The sequence below is a fragment of the Epinephelus lanceolatus genome, chromosome 7 (genome assembly GCF_041903045.1).
Source record: "Epinephelus lanceolatus isolate andai-2023 chromosome 7, ASM4190304v1, whole genome shotgun sequence".
Lineage (NCBI taxonomy): Eukaryota > Metazoa > Chordata > Actinopteri > Perciformes > Serranidae > Epinephelus > Epinephelus lanceolatus.
In genome coordinates this window covers 20,327,777-20,346,932 of record NC_135740.1, presented here as the reverse complement: position 1 = coordinate 20,346,932, position 19,156 = coordinate 20,327,777, and the positions used below count along the sequence as shown (strand labels likewise).

Here is a 19,156-nt window from a genome sequence, read left to right as displayed (position 1 = left end):
AGTATTGCAGCTGAGTAAACCACTTCATATTGTGTTTTGGGAGTTACCCCATGTTCTACATGTTAAAACGTATTCTGCAACCTGGCTGACTGCAGCATGACTGGATTACCTGGCGCCCCACTAGCTTAGTGTGTCATCTGGTTTGTGGTCATTTGAATTCTTAAAAAAATGATAGGGGACGATCAAGTGTCAGATGAAACTGAAACGAAAGACAACCAAATGGAAACTGATGCAACTGAAAATACAATGAAAACGGAGGTATGTGATGATAGGCTACTGTCAAGTGGTGAAATATTTCCAGATCATGACATTATGTCTGTGCCTTCTTCGGTTCCTGATGAATTTTTCAGATAGTGGAGAGTCTCGAGGATTCCATCATGTTCTTACAGACAATACAAATTGGTTAACTGAAATTGTAGGTTTGCAAGTTAATTGACGCTACATTATATCATAGCATTACATCCTATGTCACAGCTGTCTCTCATTACGGCCCTTTTTTTCAGAGCAATAAACTCGAGAAACCTGACAAGCAGGAGGTCAATGATGACAATGTCAAGTTGATGGTGAGATGTCGTCCCCGATCTATGAGACCAGTCTGGAGGATTCCACCTTGTTTTCATAGACAATACCAATTTGGTCAAAGAGCTGATACAAAGTCAAATGAAAACTCAACAGACTTTCAATCCACCCAGCCCAGACTAAAGTACCTCATGGTCAAACTAACTCCTTTGCCAGTTCTTACAACACCTAGGTCAAGATTTTTGGTCCAGAAACAAAAAAAAAGATGGAGAGATGCAAAAACAGTGTGAAGACAGATGTGAAAAGGGAAACGATGCTAGATAGGACAGACATCCCACCACCTAGCCATTATTCTGACTGAGGACCACTAAAGCACAGTATAGGTCAACAAAGCAAGGGGCTTTAAGTGGGTCCTGCCTGATTTTGTCTTGAAGAGTTCCTAATCAGAGTGCAACCAATGATTAATTTTTGAGGCTGATGCCAATATCAATATTTAAGAATTTTGAAAAACATTGTCATAGCATTGTATTTTAATTCTATTTCACACAAACACAAGCATTTTTGATTAAGATCCCTACAATTTGGTTATTACGGAGTATGTACTAAGTGACACATATTACAAAAATTAACCTAATTTTATGTCTTCATGTAAAATAATCTAACCTATGAATCTACGAATAACCTCAAGCATTCCTTTGGAATATCGTCACTGTAATTTGTTGATTCTTATCTATATCCATATATCTGCATATCCTAATATGGGCTTGGCCAATTTCATTATCTGCTTATCAGCCTAGAGCTAATCAAAATCTTTCAATCTTTTAAGGCCTAAATTTCACTGATGTGCACATAGAATATGTGCCAGATTAATGTGTGTATAATCAAGCTAACACACAGCAGTATTCAAGCATAGGAAAGTCATACAATGCACAGGGAGTGGGAGGATGGGGGGGTTAATGGGGTCCAGCCAGTAATTTTTTACCTCTGTACTTTAATTCAACTGCATTGCACTGAATCACCTACGGTAATAGTTAGTGCTACAGTAAATGTATGCCCCGCATATATGAAATATATCAACACAATGGAGCCATTTACATTGCAGCAGTTACTGTAACCAACCAACTGAAGACCCCCTCTCCAGCTTCCCCCATGACGCATGCGCAGTGTGACAGCGACCTGACAACAAGCTATCGGATGTGAGCCTCTGATGATATGGGCACTGCGCTGGCATTTAAATTCTTCGGATAACCTAGACTCAAATGAACAAAGCCTTACAAACATTTCATTGTCATTATACGTATACTATAATCGTCTTTCTGCATTCTCACTATGCCGGTAAGTCGACACGCCTCTTTGGATTATTTTGTTTTGTTTGCAAAGGGGTTCCTCCCTTCCTCCGACCTCACTGATGTGATGCTAACCGGTTAGCATCGTTAGCTTACAGTAGGATACAAGGAAATGGTGCACCTTACTTTTCAGCGTTGGGGTTTTGTCAGTCAGCACGAAGCAGTTAGCACGGCTTGTTAGCAGTGTGTGGGTTTCACATATAATTATTCTCCATTATTCTCCATATAATTATTCTCTCTCTGTTGTAGCGTTAGTTAGCTAATGTTAACGTTTAACCGTTAGTTAGCTAACGTTATCCTAAACGTTACTAGCGGTTGCCTGCCTAGCAACCCAGGAAACGGCAGATAACGTCCAAGCGACTAACTCGCCTAGCTTCGTATATGCCAAGTCATTGACTGCTAATTGTTTTTGCCGGCTACCCCCTCTTATCCATGTTGGTTAACTAATACTGTAAATATGTATGGTAATTGTCACTACATAATAACTCATCGTTACATCCTATGGAATAGCTGTCTCTCATCACGGCCCTTTTTTCCAGAGCAATAAGCTTGAGAAACCTGACAAGCAGGAGGTCAATGACAACGTGAAGGTGGTGGTGAGATGTCGTCCCCTCAACCAGAAAGAGAAGGTCATGGGCCACAAACAGGCCGTCGTTGTGGACGAGATCCGTGGGACCATAACAGTTAACAAACTGGAAACTCCACATGAGCCTCCCAAGACATTCACATTTGACACTGTGTTTGGACCAGACAGCAAACAGCTGGATGTCTACAACCTCACTGCCCGCCCCATCATTGACTCAGTATTAGAGGGATACAACGGTAATATTACTGTAACATAAGCGTTCATTTTTATCAATAAACCATTGCTGTATAATGTGCCTCATAAATGTCATGACTGCATTAACAGTCGGAGAAATTTTAATACAGACACTTGTTATTAACTGTAATATAATATTGCAACTAATATTCTGTATTTGATCTTCGATTTACATATTCAGTACTGGCACTGTGACTTTACGCTCTGCTGTCCATTTCAGGCACCATTTTTGCATATGGGCAAACTGGCACAGGAAAAACATTCACCATGGAGGGTGTGAGAACAGTGCCAGAACTCAGAGGGATAATCCCAAACTCCTTTGCTCATATTTTTGGCCACATTGCCAAGGCAGAGGGTGACACAAGGTGAGAAAGCAATCAACCAGAAAACATACAGTAAAATCACCCAAAAATATTTCGTCTATGCACATTATTAGTCCAGCTGACAATCCCCACTGTGTACATACGCGCCAGATACAGTGGAAACTTTGTTTATTTTTCCACAATGCAATGTCCACCACAACCAGTCTTTAAAAAAAAAAAATCTTTTGACAGAGAATGTTATGGAGCAAGCATTTGTTATTTACCTTGCAAGTAAAAATATCGCCTATTCAAAAATGTTCTTTTAAAAAGACACACTCGTAAATAACAAGTAATTGAAAAAAAGAGGGTTGTGTATTTCTCATTTTACTCAAGTGAGGGAGCTCATGCATATTAAGAAAATACAGAGTATTTGGACAAAGCATTTAAAGGACATTTTATCTGTTAGAATTGGTTTCAGAAACTGGATTATGAAAGCTTAGCCCACCCCTTTTAAAGAGAATTGATTTTTTTTTCCTTTCAGATTTTCAGCTTAGTCTACCAATGGGAGGCAGTTTTTTTCTGATTTAGGTCATATTAGCAGAATACAAGGCTCCATGTATTATAAGTGAAAGATTTATTTACAGATGTTGGTTTGTCATTTGCTGCTTCAGCCTTTATCTGACTTTGAATACACAATTAACTTTTAACAGGTTTTTGGTTCGTGTTTCGTACCTGGAGATTTACAATGAGGAAGTTCGAGACTTGTTGGGCAAGGACCAGATGCAGAGGCTGGAGGTAAATGGGTCTTTAAAATCAACACTTAGATAGAGAGTTTAGTGATTCATATGAAAACTGTCTTAAAGGGCACTGCAGTCATTTCCAGGACTGGAAAACTTGCATAAGATTCCTGAATAGATTTGCTTGTAATAGCAGTTTGATGTTGACAACAGTTTTCCATGCTTAAGTTCAATTTTTTTCTTCAAAGGTGAAAGAAAGACCAGATGTTGGCGTGTATATCAAAGACCTCTCTGGTTACGTCGTGAACAATGCTGACGACATGGACCGGATTATGACGCTGGGACACAAAAACCGTAAGCAGAATAACTAGCAGCATGGAGACGGAAATAGATGGCCACAAAATCAACCTTTACTCTCATATTTCACTGAGATATTGCTCTGTCAGAATATGTGGTAAAACCACACATGTGAAACAAGAAGAGGCTTTGTGCTTGCAAGAGATGGAAATGTAGGCGAATATCACAGAGGCTTTAGGAGTCTTTCTGTTTTGCATTATATACATCAATGAGTGGCTTTAGTTAGTTGATAAACATAAAATAAAATAATTTCTTTATTTTAAATGCAGTATATGCCAACTATTATGAAGTGCGCTCATGTGCAAAGACTACTTGTGCATACTTAAGTTTAGGGGTGTCACGGGATACTGGTATTGATCTCATCTTAATAGTATAAATATGATAATATTGTGTAAATAATCCAGTGCCTCTTAAATCTTTACCATTTCTTTCTGTTTTCTCTTTGTCTTCCTCCCCCAATGGCATCTGGTTGCCTTTTTACTATCCATTCATATCCATTGAGTGTAATTGCTCTTTTTGTACACTTAATGGTTACAGACTCTTTTTGCCTCCCTACGCTCGCTCGCACATTTTATGTAGATATCACAACGGTATCGTTTTTGTGAACTCTTTTGGCCACGATAATCATAGTGAAAACCTGATATCATGTCCTCCCTACCTTACACGCCGGTAGTAGTCAGAAAAGTCTGAAGAAAATCTTTAAAAGAATTCTAACTTCAGCTCAGAATTTAAAGTTCATGACAGTATGAGTCATGTTGTCTGATCAAATGGTATTCCACTGTTTGTAGGGTCTGTCGGTGCCACAAACATGAATGAACACAGCTCCCGTTCCCATGCCATCTTCACAATCACCATCGAGTGCAGCGAGAAGGGAGTGGATGGAAACCAGCATGTGCGCATGGGAAAACTTCATCTGGTCGATCTTGCAGTACGTATCTGCGGGCAGAAATTTCTGAGTTAAAAAAAATGAACTATTTCCTAGTAAATGAGATGAGACAGTTACATAACTGTGATGTTTGCTTTATCGCTCACCACCCATCTGACCACAACCAGTTAATCTGCCACCCTGCTTCTACAGGGCTCAGAGAGACAGGGCAAGACCGGAGCTACAGGTCAGCGTTTAAAGGAAGCAACAAAGATCAATCTCTCTCTCTCCACACTGGGTAACGTCATCTCTGCCCTGGTGGACGGCAAGAGCACACACGTGCCCTACAGGAACTCTAAGCTGACGCGTCTGCTGCAGGATTCACTCGGAGGAAACTCCAAGACCATGATGGTAGAGTGAAAGTTAAAGCTGCGCTAGAGTAGTGTTCTTCTTCTAAGCAGAGTGCAAATTATACAGTGACAGTCGAGGGCAGGTCAACTTTTTCTTCAAGACGTAAAGGCAGTACAGTACAAGCGTGTGCTTCAGGAAACTGAAGTCCCCCCCCTAACATTAAAGTCAGGGACCACCCAATAACCAAAAATTTTCAGCTGTTCACTTACTTTAAGAATAGTCTCAAATCATACTGTAATATTGACAGTAACAGGTTCGAAGGATATGTAAAAGTCCCTCAAAATGACCATTTCTCAGTCATTGGTAAATTCTAAGCATTTTGTCATATTGACTTTGATAGTACAATTTTTGCCTCACTTTTTAAAATGACATACTTCTCTCCACCAGTGTGCAAATATAGGCCCTGCAGACTATAACTATGATGAGACCATCAGTACCCTGCGCTACGCTAACAGGGCTAAAAACATCAAGAACAAAGCCAGGATCAACGAAGATCCTAAGGATGCCCTTTTGCGCCAGTTTCAGAAAGAGATTGAGGAGCTAAAGAAGAAACTGGTGGAAGGTAATGAGCCAGACAGTTAAAAAAAATAATAATCATGCTGTTTGGATTACAAGTATGGTGTTTTTTCAAGGCTGACTTTTTGTCTTTTTGAAATGTTTTGTGCAATTCTAGGTGAAGAAATCTCTGGCTCAGAGGGCAGTGGGTCAGAAGAGATGGATGAAGCTGATGATGAAGGAGGGGAGGCAGGAGAAGGCCGCAGGAGAAGAAGAGGTAAGGATTTGTAATTAATGCACACATAGATGCAAGTGTGCAGCAGAGCAAATGACTGAAAATCTGCTGATGCAATCTTCATCTGCCTGTGGGGAGTTTTTTTTCACAGAGTGGTTTAATGTGTGGTTTTTGTAAATGTTTGGATATACATCTGTATAATTTGTGTCTATCTGGTATAATCTCTCGTCAGCATGCTAGATGTAATATGAGTCAGCGTAGTTCGGCAGATAATTATCAAGCTAAAGCTGCTTTTAGGTCACTAGTTAGACTCTACTCTTTGCTTTCTGTGTTAACAGGCTTCTGTACATGTAACACTGTTCTCAGTCAGGAGTTTCCCTTTTCTCACCTTCTGGTCTTCTCTGTTTTTAAGTGGAAAGTGTTAAATTCAGATGAACAATCATAAGTAGGTCATCGCATTACATGGCAGTGCTGAAAGTAATGTTCCTGTGAAGATGTGCCTCTGAGGATATATCTCTTTATATTTTCCAATTGTCATTATTATTCTTTCCAATACCATAGTATTACTATTAACCAAATCATTCAGCTTCTGTGACTACGGTGCCGTGCTGTATCTGCAATTTGCATGGTGCACCTGCAGCTGCCTGATTTGTGGGACTCACATAAAGCACCTGCATTTTGCTTCAAGCTCTGCAAACCAACAGCTTTCCTCCTCTACCTGTTGCTCACTGTGGGCGTTAGTGGGAGGGGTGCTTCCTCTGCTTCTTTTTCCAGACAGCAGCAGCAGCAGCAGCAGCAGCAGCAATAGCTCAGAATTTGCCTGTTCCTCCTCAGTCCCTCCGCCCACTGAGGATAAACCTCAGAATAGTGAGTTGGAGCAGCTCTCTGCTCTACTGACCCACCTGCCCACAAACTTAAGCCCTTTTCACACATGGGACCCATTAAATTGCTCGTTTTAAATATAATGTAAGGTGTCGCTTTTGGCTTTTACACTGAGCTCCTTTATTCGGAAAAATTCCACGTTACGTCGGTCACTCATGTCCAGTCCAGATTTTCTTCACGCCATGGTGGAATCACTGCCCGAGGATATCAAGTTGCAAAAAATGACACCAAGGATTAGGATTGTATCAGTTTTCATAACATACACTCTGTCAAAGTGATTAGAAAGCAGATTTTGCAGCTGATTGGCAGTTTATCTCCATGATTTGATTGCTGACCACAGGCACTGCGTTGGGAGGCTTGCCCCCACTTAACCATCCCCAGTAGTTGTCAAAACACCTTGTAGCTCTCCATGAGAGATGTTCCTTACCAGTTTCCTTATAAATTGAATATGGCAGAGGATTCTGCAGCCGGACTGCATTACTTTAGAAATGCAAAAGATTTCAAGGTTGTTGTTTTTTCTTTCTTCACTTCCTGTATTGCTTTCATGCTGTTCGTAGCAACAATTTTTCTGTTGATATTTGTAACAGTTGGCATGAGTGAAAGTTGAAATTGAGAGCAAACTGTGAAGCGTTTGATGAATGTGGTGATTTTTTTTTAGGTTTGTGCTGTGTATGTAGGTGGTTTTCTAAGGGGTTTTTCCTGATGACTTGATGTCTACAGCTTGAGTCATTCATAGTATTTCCTCTTTACAGTGGTTGGCTTGATCAATTTTTCAGCCCCTGTACTTGTTTTATAATGTGATATTGCATAGCTGTCTGAAGGTGGGTGCACATGATTCATGTTTTAATACAGCAGGCCTGCATGAAATTTTATTTAACTTAACACCAGAAAGCCCATTTTTTTTACCTTTCATTAAGATGATCTATTCATTCCGGTACAGATTTCAGATTAAGATTTTAGTGGTGTTTATCATTTTTAGGGCATCTTGTGCCTTGATCAGGCAATAGTAGAGGGATGACAGGAAGTTGCAGAAAAAAGAGATGAGGAATGACAGCAAGGGTCCCCAGCTGGACATAAAATGGGGACAGGTGCTGTAACCACTAAACCACCAGTAGCTCTTTTCCATACATGTGCTGGCTTGGCTTGACTCGCTTTGACCCGGCCCATCAGCCTAGTGTGACAGAGATTTGCATCTCAACTTGGACTTTAACACCAGTGACTCATGCCTTTTGAATTTATATCTTCGCCCCCAAGCCCAAAGATTAAAAATCTTAAAAATCTTTAAAAAAAACTAACTAACTAAGTCAATCCATCCAATCAAGTTGCAGGAGAGAACCATAAAGAACTAACATAACATTTCTGAGTGCCATTTGAAAAAATTATACAAAGATACCTGCGTTCGTGTACAGAAACAACCGGATCGTCAGTGAGAAATGGAATTGCAGTATGCAAAACGTGCTGGTGGAAAATTACAGATGGAGACACAACTTAGAACAAGCTCGTTTTAACAAATAAACAAAATTTAAAAAGCATGTACGATTCTTGTAAATTAAACATATTACTCTGCCATTACCTTTGGTGCAGAGTGATTTAGGTCTTGAAATTGGAACTTCCCTGTCTTTGCTTGTGACTGAAGTGCAAAAACTTGAGACTTCTGACTTGCAAAACAATGACTTGGTCCCACCTTTACTGCCACTAAAATTACTCTGTATTTTACATTATTAAAATAAAAAAAGAGCAGTCTAGGCAGAAGGAGGCATGTTATCTCTTTTGCATTTGCACTTGTTTGCATCGCACCATTGATTCAGGAATTCTTTTTTTTTTTTTTTTTTTTTATTGGACCAAAGTAAATACACTTCACGGTACCTTCTCTGTTAATGTTTATTTAATTGACACTTGAGCTGTTTAAGGTCCTGAATACGCAAATTGCAAGAGTGAATTTTCCCAGAGCATTTATGGATTACATTGCATGTGTGAAAGGGGCTTGATACTTTCCCTGTGTCTGTGCCACTCCTGTAGGCTCATAGCCCAGATCTCCCCACACTACTGACTGTAATGTCCCAAATATTTGTACATGAAAATAATTGCAAAGGCTCCTGGTGTGCAGGTGTTGCTAAAAGAACGTTTTAGGACAGATCCATGAATCTAAATAGGTCTGTTGCACTGTTGAACCGATCCTTCAAAAGCATTGGCACAATCTGATGTCAAATCTCTCCAACTTTATTTTCATGCATGACCTAAGTGAACATAGTTTTGACATCATAGAATGGGTCTGCATGGTGATTTCATACCCTCAGTTTATCCTTACAGTAAAGCCAGGCTTAATTGCGAAATTTATAACTCCTGTCCCTCAAAGACGTAATTCACCCACATCATGTTTCATTATGTGAATTGATGTTTTCTATGTTGTTGTTTGTTTGTTTTTTGCCACGTCACTATCATTTCTTCTATAGCATTGCTATAACTGAAACCTCGCTTTCTCCCACTCCTTGTCCCACATGTGGTGTTCCACTCTGTAGAGTCTTTAGACTTTCGAGATCACTCTGTAATGTGTTGCTCTTTGTCTCTCTCTCTCTCTCTCTCTCTCTCTCTCTCTCTCTCTCTCTCTCTCTCTCTCTCTTTCTTTCCTCCTCCTGGTACAAATGCCGCCTGTCTGACTTGCTATACACCTCTTAATTCAAGAAGAAAGAGGTTGGTGTAAGAATCTACAACACAGTCCTGCTATCCCGTAGCAATGCTGTCTCTACTCGCACAAATTACTCAGATGGCCACCATGTGTTTCAGTAGTTATTTCACTAAAGCCTTGTTTCCACCAAGCAGTCCAGTTTGGTTCAGTTTGTTACACAGTAGAACATTTTTTTTGTTTGCGTCTTCATTATCAAACATGAATTGCACCAACAGAACTGTTCCATGCCATCCCGCTTTTCATCACCCTTCTGCTGAGGTACTTAGCACACTGATCCGATTCTAAAAGGTGGAGCTAGAAACACTGCAGTCTGTTGATTGATCAATAGAAAATTGACAATCTTGCTCGACTACAGTGGACTGTAACCCTCGTTCGTGCAGAGGCAAGTTTACATACCTTAGTCAACTATAAAATAAGAGGATGCTTTGCTGCCATTTTATGTTTTACTAGTTAACAATTGGCCATAGTCTAAGAAAAGATAATTTAATCCACAGTGCTGCCAGCAGCTAAGGTGGAATGTTGTCTTTCATGTTACTCAATGAGTTGACGTCATGAATCTATCAACACACCCTAAATGTCAGTATTATACCTCTGACCATTCCATTTGTTTTTATTGTCTGTCTTGCATGACATACGCTTTCATGATGATTGGCTCTTCGAGCGCTTAAAAAATATTAATGAATATAAACTGAAATATGCAAACTGCGAAGCTTATATTTCCTCACTTGGAGATAAAAAAAAAATGGAGGAGCAGCTTTCCTGTACACTCCAGCCTTTTCTTTTGTAGACATCACTGGTGAAGAGGTAATACAGCAAGAGCCGGACGGAGCAGTGTTGAGACTATTACCATCTGTTAATAACCCCGACAACATTAAAAGAGCACTGTGTGTAGTGGAAACATAAGACAGATGTACGGTTCAGATCCATGTTCATGTTTGGTGGAAACGCGGCTTAACACTGACTAATCTGATAACAGAAATTTATTGTATAATCACCTTTAACATTTTTCTGACTGTCCTTGTATGACTACCACCCATGTGTCTCATGCTCTCCATCTCTATAGCTACCATGTCATTAAGAGAATCTTGCACTTTATATAGTTTCCCCTGTCTTAAAATGTTGCTTACACTAACAATTAATGAATACAATGAATTAGCAAGTCACAACTTTCTGCAGCTGGATGTCACTGGCACTCACTCGTAGGACTGAGGTTCCTTATAAAAACATAAATTTGACTTCTGTAGTGCAAATTTATGATTCACTATTAGGGCTGGGCAATATATTGATATTACATCAATCTTGTGATACGAAACTAGATATCGTGTTGACAGACTGTTGTAGTTCTTCTATTCTTTGCCTTTCTCAGTCATTATATCCACATTATGATGATTACAGTTAACCCTGTAATATCTTCACAATATCGATATTGAGGTATTTGCTCAAAAACATCGTGATTTTTTTTATTTTCTCCATATCGCCCAGCCCTATCTACAATGGCACATATTTAATAATACTAATGCTGATTTAAAAGCACAGTGTAGAATGAATTAATATGTGTTGAAGTCATTGTAACCTATACCCTGATGAGTAATGTACTGTAGGAAGATGCATCTAAAACAACCTGTCAATTAAAAACACTATGGTTCCCTGGATGTCTTTTTTTAAGGGAGGAAGAAGGTTTCCCCGGACAAGATGGTGGAGATGCAGGCGAAGATTGAAGAGGAAAGAAAGGCCTTGGAGGCCAAGCTGGACATGGAGGAGGAGGAGAGGAACAAGGCCAGAGCAGAGCTGGAGAAGAGGGAGAAGGACCTTCTTAAAGCTCAGTGAGTCCGGGAAAAGAAAATGATTTGTATTTTTAATTATCTTTTAAGATGTGGTATTCTCGATGATACTGCTCGAATAATCTGCAATGTCCTCTTTAAGCGTTAGTGGATGTGTTGATGTAGTAGCTACTAGTTCGATAACCGATCCACCTCTAACCCCTCAGACAGGAGCATCACCTCCTTCTGGAGAAATTGTCAGCCTTAGAGAAGAAGGTGATTGTGGGTGGGGTGGACCTCTTGGCCAAGGCTGAGGAGCAGGAGAAGCTCTTGCAGGAGTCCAACAACGAACTAGAAGAACGTCGCAGGAGAGCAGAGCAGCTGCGTAAAGAGCTGGAGGAGAAAGAGGTAAGGATAGATGATCAAAAAACTAATCTGACTACCAAATACGTCACAAAGTGAGTCAACGAGAAATTACTGAGTCATTCAAGCCGTTGTCAGTATGAAATGGTTCCATGAAAGGTGTGCATCCGTGAAATCACATGGAAAACTCCAACCACTATCAGGCTATAACTGTGGTAAAATTAAAGTAGTCACCAAACAATATGTCCACTGATCATCCTGGAGATGAATGCTTGATGTTTGTTATGCCTCCACCCTGGTGATAGCTGTAACCAGAGGCATTATGTTTTCGGGACCTTACAGAGCAATGGACAACCTTGTGAGCACTAAATCTCAACGCCTCAGGGATTTTTTTCAAATTTGACACAAATGTCCACTTGCACTTAGGGCTGGGCAGTATGACCTAAAATTCATATCACGGTATAAATCGAATCCCTTCACGGTAACGGTATATATCGCTGTATAAATTTAAGTGTAAAAGTTATAATAGAAGTGTTTCTGAATGGATTTTGTAGTCCCTTAGCAAAGCTAAATTGATATAAAAAAACCCAACAAAAGCAAAGATATAATGTATTTTTTAGAGCATTTATTGTGCAGAATGCAGATCTCAAAACTCAAAATTAAAACCCAGTACTCTATGGTGCGAAATGTCCCCTGAGATCTATATCAAAAGGTAATTTCCTTCTTTTAGCAAAATCCTAAATGACTAAGTTGTGTTTTTTCCACCTGGACCTTTATGCTCTGCCATTTCTCCTCTAATCATCACGCCGTAACCTGTGACAGGCTGCTATGATACCACAACTATCACACATTTACATATGGAGTTTTTTGTGGAGCCCCTAGCGTCACATAGGTTTACATTACCAAAGGTTTATGACAAACTCTCTTGCCGAAAACCAACTCCCGTGTGCGCACGGCGAGAGAGGAGAGGGAGAGACACTGTGCTGCTGCCAGAGGAGACACTGAATGAGTTCCCTCTGAGCGGTAAGTCGCTAAAAGAGTCTGAGAAGTCCGGGGCTGTTCATAAAACATTAACTCACTCACTCACAAGTTCTCCAGCAACACATGTTGCACGTGCTACGCCAAATCATGGACGTGAACCAGCTCCTCTTGCTCCGCTGTCTCTGTGCTTGCAGTTATTTTCACACTGAGGCAGGTGCGATAGGACGGTAGAGCGAAAATCTCTACCGTGAGCCAAATTTATATCATTTCTACCATCTACCACATATACCGTGCAGCCCTACTTGCACTCAACGATGAACTGATTAGTTTTTTGCTGTCATAGGTCAAGGGCCAAGGCCACTGTGACCTTGTCTGTGTCACGCTCGTGAATGTGATACAGATATGAATGTAAACTCTAAGAGAAACTTGACTGGTGAGGCATACAACTGCAGGGCGATAATTCTAGTTTGCTAAGATGCCTTTAGTAAACACCTGAATAAACAGTTTGATGCAGTGAATTTAGCTGGTAAGGGCATAAAGAATTTCACTTCCGAAATCAGAATAGTCAGCCATAAAGTGAGAGGCAAGATATGACATCAGATACCGCATTATCTACGTGAGTCAGTGGTAACCTCAGCTTGATTTACACCTAAACGGTAGCATCATTGTGGTTGGAAAATATGGTCAGATACTCACTCTCTTATTTTGTTCCTGTGAATGAGAATTTTTCAGAGTAATGCCAAGGGGACTTCGGTTTGAAGTGACGCAAACCTCAGGATTTGAAAAAAAAAAAAGTGATATAAACAAACAATAATATAAGACATTATTTTGACTTAAGCCTTTTATAGGTTCGTCACAATCATGACAACTGACAACTAGTGTTGCATGGTACTAAAATAGTACCGCGGTACTAGAGTATTCCAAACGGTACTATACTGCGTTTGGAAAATACCGGTACTTTGAAATTGATTCAATTCATTAATTTAGTTAATTTATTTTACTCATTTATGCACACAAACGCCTTTCTTGTTCCTTTTGGAGCACAGATTGCGCAAGTGGTGTGTATGACAACACCTGTATCAACATTTGTAGCTGGCGCATGTGAAAAAAGACAAGAGAAAGTCTGCCTCGCAAAGGGAGACAACACAAGACAACACAAACTTGGTGGAACATTTGAGTTACCAAACCGTGATGTCAGTACCGAGGTACTTACCGAACCATGATTTTCTTGGTACCGTTACACCCCTACTATTTATTGTTCTAAAGGTTTGTATCCAAAAGGACTTTTCCTTAGGAAAAGTACCGAAGAGTATCGAAAAGTATCGAAATTCATATTGGTATTGGTACCGAAACAAAGATTTTGGTATTGTGACAACGCTACTGACAACAACTTGCTTGCTTCCACATAATCGCTGATCTCTCTCTCTCTTAAAACAGCAAGAACGTCTGGACATAGAAGAGAAGTACACTAGTCTGCAGGAGGAGGCTCAAGGAAAGACCAAGAAGCTGAAGAAAGTATGGACCATGCTGATGGCTGCCAAATCAGAGGTCAGCATGACATAAAAGAGTAACACTGAGAAAGAACATACAGTCATACAACACCCAGGATCATTTGCCCTAAGACTCTTATGAGAGACTAAATGCCTTTAGAGACTTTAATGGAATGCTTTTCAGTCAAAGCTTAAGCTTAATGTAATAAAACAGTCTCCCTGGCTGACGTTAGTCTTGAATAATCAGGGGAACAATGTAGATTGATCCACTGTGGTTGTTATGTTTTGTCTGTAAGATGGCAGATCTGCAGCAAGAACATCACAGAGAGATTGAGGGACTCCTGGAAAATATTCGCCAGCTGAGTCGCGAGCTGCGGCTTCAGATGCTCATTATAGACAACTTTATTCCCCAGGAATACCAGGTGTGTATGTGTTTGCGTACCTACATCTGTAGCACTACATCTCGGTCTGATTTTCAGTATTTTTATCCATCCATATAGCCGTTTTTTTTCTACTCTGTATGTATATGATCATCCCAGATGAGATTTAAACTAATTGAAAGGCTATAAAGAAACAACTGCCTGCAGGTGACACTGGTGTAAGAATTGCAGCATCAGGAGGAATGTAAACAGGAGCAACTAAAACACTGGTGAATTCTCTGGACAGTTAGTATGGTGGTCCACATCATAACGTTAAAAATTTCGGCATCAGGGAAGCATTGTCCATTAACTTTGACTGTGCACCAAACATAAGCCCCTTTTACACAGCTTGTTCAAGGTGGCAATTTCACACCATTTTTCCACCTTGCTGCTCTTTATAAAACATACAGTTGCAGAATATCTCGCCTTTAAGCAGGTGGCAAAAGTATTAACAGCCTCTGTCGGCGCGGAACACAGTCTACCCAGCAACTGCAGCAGCCTAATTTGGGATGCCACGATGGAGCTAGGTCTCTGCTAAGATGTGAGCACAACAGTCTCCCAGTCAACCTGAGGCCTGTTTCATCTATTCCACTTTCCAGCGACTGCTCATCAGCCACATTAATACAAAAATGCTGTGAGGTTCATTGGCGATACTGGCCGCCACATCTGCTGATGTTGATATTAGTTGGTTAAGGGGGCTTTGCATCAGTGACATATCTGTCCTCGTTTCTAGTTTTTATATTTTGTCATGTTTTTCTGTGCAGGAGATGATAGAGAATTACGTGCACTGGAATGAGGACATTGGAGAATGGCAGCTGGTGAGTTCACTTTGCACAACTTACGCAGTTTGATATACGTCAGTATAAGGGTGAAATCTCTGAGCCAAGGACTGCTCCTCAGTAATGTGTGTCTATGGACTGTATCTTGTGTCTTTCAGAAATGTGTGGCATACACTGGCAACAATATGAGAAAACAGACCCCTGCTCCAGACAAAAAAGAAAAAGATGTAATTTCTTTGCACGTTTTTATGCAACAACCGATGTTTCTGATATTTTTCTCTTTTCCCTCCTTGACAATGTGTTTTTGACCTCTCTCGTCTTCTGTCCCTGCCTCCTGTAGCCTTTTGAGGTGGATCTGTCCCATGTGTATCTGGCCTACACAGAGGAGAGCATGCGGCAGTCTCTGATGAAACTAGAGAGACCCCGAACCTCTAAAAGTGGCAAGAGTGGTCGACCCAAGACGGGCCGAAGGTAATCTACTTTCTTCACAGACCACAGCATGACAGACAGCGTGAAGCACCACATCCTATTGAGCATATATGATCTAATCAGTGCACGGCTAAGTTTCTCATGAGTTGGTTGTATCATCAGTCTGTGGTCTTTACAAATGTCATTTCAAGTATCTCTTGTAAGGATGTAGTTTAATTCACTTTCGTGTACACCAAGCCACATGTATGCATCTCTGTTTCTTGGATTATAAATCTGATTAAATCCATCTTGGTTTCTCTGGGCTACATGCTAGTCTGGGGTCGGGGTGATGCACCTGAGGCTGTTCTGTACCTTACAAAAAAATGCAAGAACAACAATACCTGTTTAGCAGTTAAGTTGCAACAACAGCTATGTCAGCCTAGCTAATAACTATCCGTGTAACTAATGTATGACTTGCATGGATGTACTCTAAGCGAGATCAACGTCCTGAACGTTGACACTTCACAAGAGGTAGCTCAAAGTTCAGATGCCAGAGATTAAAATGAACTAGGTCACGTTCGTCGTGCACGATTCAATTTCAAATTAAGTACATAGTTCCAAAAAATGACCTACTTTATGTTTATTTCTTCTTCTTTTTTCAAATAAAATTAAGTCTTGTGATCATAATTCAATCGCAGATATTCCCCAAGACTGGTTGGAAGCTTCAGCTCGATTTGTCGTTTCAAAGTTGTTGCCAATGTGGCTAACGTTGGCACTTCATTATTCAGACCCAGCAGACACAATTTACATAAAAATGTGAGCTCCACTGGGATCTGAACTGATTTTTTCATAAACCTCCTTGAAATAACAGAACTTGCTTCAGCAGTACCGATGGCTGTGTTGTCTGGATCGCCCATTGCACCAACCATGCTGGTGTTGTGTCAAAGTCTGATAGTGTCTCCCTCCTGTTACAATGCAAAGCATCCTTCGACGTAGTAAAGGAAGAGGTTTGGTTCAGATTTAGGTATGGGAACACCATCTTCGACACAACACTGGCATGCCAGGTGCCGTAGATCCTTGGGTGCCAAACTACATAGCGTGTGAGCTGTTTGAGTTAACAATGCCCACGTTTACATACATTAGTAGCAAATGGATGCGCTGTGTTCACCGTTTACCAAACATGAGCACATTCAAAGAGAGCATTTACACACAACACAGAGCGAGTCCTCACAGGCTGTCATCGACAACACTCCTTCACCCATACAGATCAGTCAGTGGTTGTGCTGAGCACTCCCCCTGCTTGACCGTGCATGCTAAAACACTGAGCTGTGTTTTTGTTTTTGTTTTTTTGTTGCTGTTGCTTATCTTGTGACGGGCAGAGAGAGATGGCTGATTTCAGCTTAATTTCACTGTCACTTCAGCTGCCATTATCACAGGGAAAGATCTTTTGAATCTCCACTCACACAGACGGTTCACTGGCTCAGTTACATTTGGGAGGCGTAATGATTTTGCATGCATCCTGGAGGCACTGATGCATTTACGTCTTTTCAACATCTGGCAAGAGTGCATCACAAACCACTCTACCAATCTGCTTTTTCATATCAGATCTTTTTCTAATTGCCCTTATTCTGTGGTATTTTGTTTCCAATCTTAGCTGGTTATCTGCAACTTAACCTTCTAGTTAAATGTTTGACCTTCACCATTTTAACTCTGCATTTCATACAGTTTTTCATCATATTGCTATGAGTACACAGAAGAGTTACTGCTTTAGGATGTTGGCTGCTCTGTATAATTAGTGTATTTATAGAATGGTGATATGAAGTGTGAACATATTTTCCGCTATCATGATATACAGTTATTCTGAGAAATAAGGATGCTTCTGAAGTTGTCGATAACACCAATCGTGCACTTATCTCTACACAGGAAAAGATCTGCAAAGCCAGACGCTGTGATCGAATCCCTCCTGCAGTGAAGACAGCGCAGAGGAGAGCTTGCTGTCACTGCAACTTACATGTTACTTTAGGAAAGAGGTCATTAGGCGAGAATTTATTGTTAAACATTATTTAAAAGATTATCTGAATACACTGTATAGCTGGTAACGTTTTAAATGTGAATGAGCTGCACCTATGACAGGATCAAGACCTCTTGGCCATGGGGACCTGTTATTTGTAATATAGTGACAGACCTCTCTATGGGTGTCCAACATTTTCATGTCGCTTGGGAACGCGTTTGGGCGGCAGCAGCTTCTGTTTAAATTAAGCTCTTTTACCTCTAGCATTAAGGAGGAACTCACCATAAACACATTTCACTTGCAACATCACTGGTTTTGAAAATGACCAACAATCTGAAAGATGTTGAAAACAGAATTGTGGACATGAACTATGAAGTGCATTCGTGTCCTCTGAAACTTGTTGAGTGTATTTTAACACACTAAGTGTTTTGTGATTTCTGTATGACTGATTTCCTGTGACACACTGAGTCTGATTAAAGGGTCCGTGCTGATATGAATACACTATAACTGAATTCTAATTTAAATTAAAGCCAGTGATTCTGCTCTGAGCACAAGCTGTAACCCTTAGTGCTTCTTCCCATTGAAAACAAGAGATCATCAACATGGAGAGAGTCAAAGATAAAGACTAATGTGGAAGGAACAAGGAAGGGAGGGTATGTAGAATCATGTATGAAACTGAAAAGTGCATTTCATACTTTTTGCTGTAGGTCAGACACATAGGGGCGTGCATGCCAGCCGGCTTTTATGTTAGTGCCATTTGCTAATCTGAGCAAGTTGTCTTTATTCAAATGTAAGATCCCTTTGTGTTATGTGGAAATACACTATACATACTGTATGCCTTAGTCTGATGCACTAGTGTGAGGTTTTTGTGGAGAGAATTTGATTTCATGATCTGTAGTGGAGGCAAACTGACTTTTATTTTGTACCATAATGTATGTCAAATGTTTACGTCCACCAAACCCCCTGGATATTTTATTTATTAAATTATTTTACACGTTTTATCTCACATTCTTGTTGCTCTTTCTCTGTTTCTTTTTTTTAATTGGAGCTTTAAAAAGAAAGATCATGATGGCATGTAACAGCCATAAACGTGTTATTTTTGATTGCATTACCTGCTGTTGGAGAATGTGTAAACCCAGTAAATAATTGGTGTCTTAAAAAGTGGCCTCATGTTCAAAAGTCTTGTGTGAAACAGCTGTTACTGGTTGACTGCACAGTTTAACTTGAATAATAAGAATGATACCTTAAACATTATGAACATGCACGCTGTGAAAAATGTTGACTGCAACA

General features: G+C 40.3%; 1 protein-coding gene across 1 annotated transcript; it reads left to right on the top strand.

Moving 5' to 3' along the window:
• The first annotated feature begins 1,681 nt into the window (after positions 1-1,681).
• Positions 1,682-19,027, top strand: kif3a (kinesin family member 3A). Its single transcript, XM_033633350.2, has 17 exons — positions 1,682-1,854; positions 2,405-2,687; positions 2,906-3,050; positions 3,698-3,782; positions 3,973-4,078; positions 4,870-5,009; positions 5,160-5,357; positions 5,745-5,919; positions 6,031-6,129; positions 11,322-11,478; positions 11,643-11,823; positions 14,197-14,307; positions 14,546-14,671; positions 15,433-15,486; positions 15,606-15,674; positions 15,788-15,918; positions 17,779-19,027. The coding sequence occupies exons 1-17, from the start codon at positions 1,849-1,851 to the stop codon at positions 17,825-17,827; spliced, it is 2,115 nt and encodes a 704-aa protein (XP_033489241.1). The 5' UTR covers positions 1,682-1,848; the 3' UTR covers positions 17,828-19,027.
• The last annotated feature ends 129 nt before the right edge of the window (positions 19,028-19,156 follow it).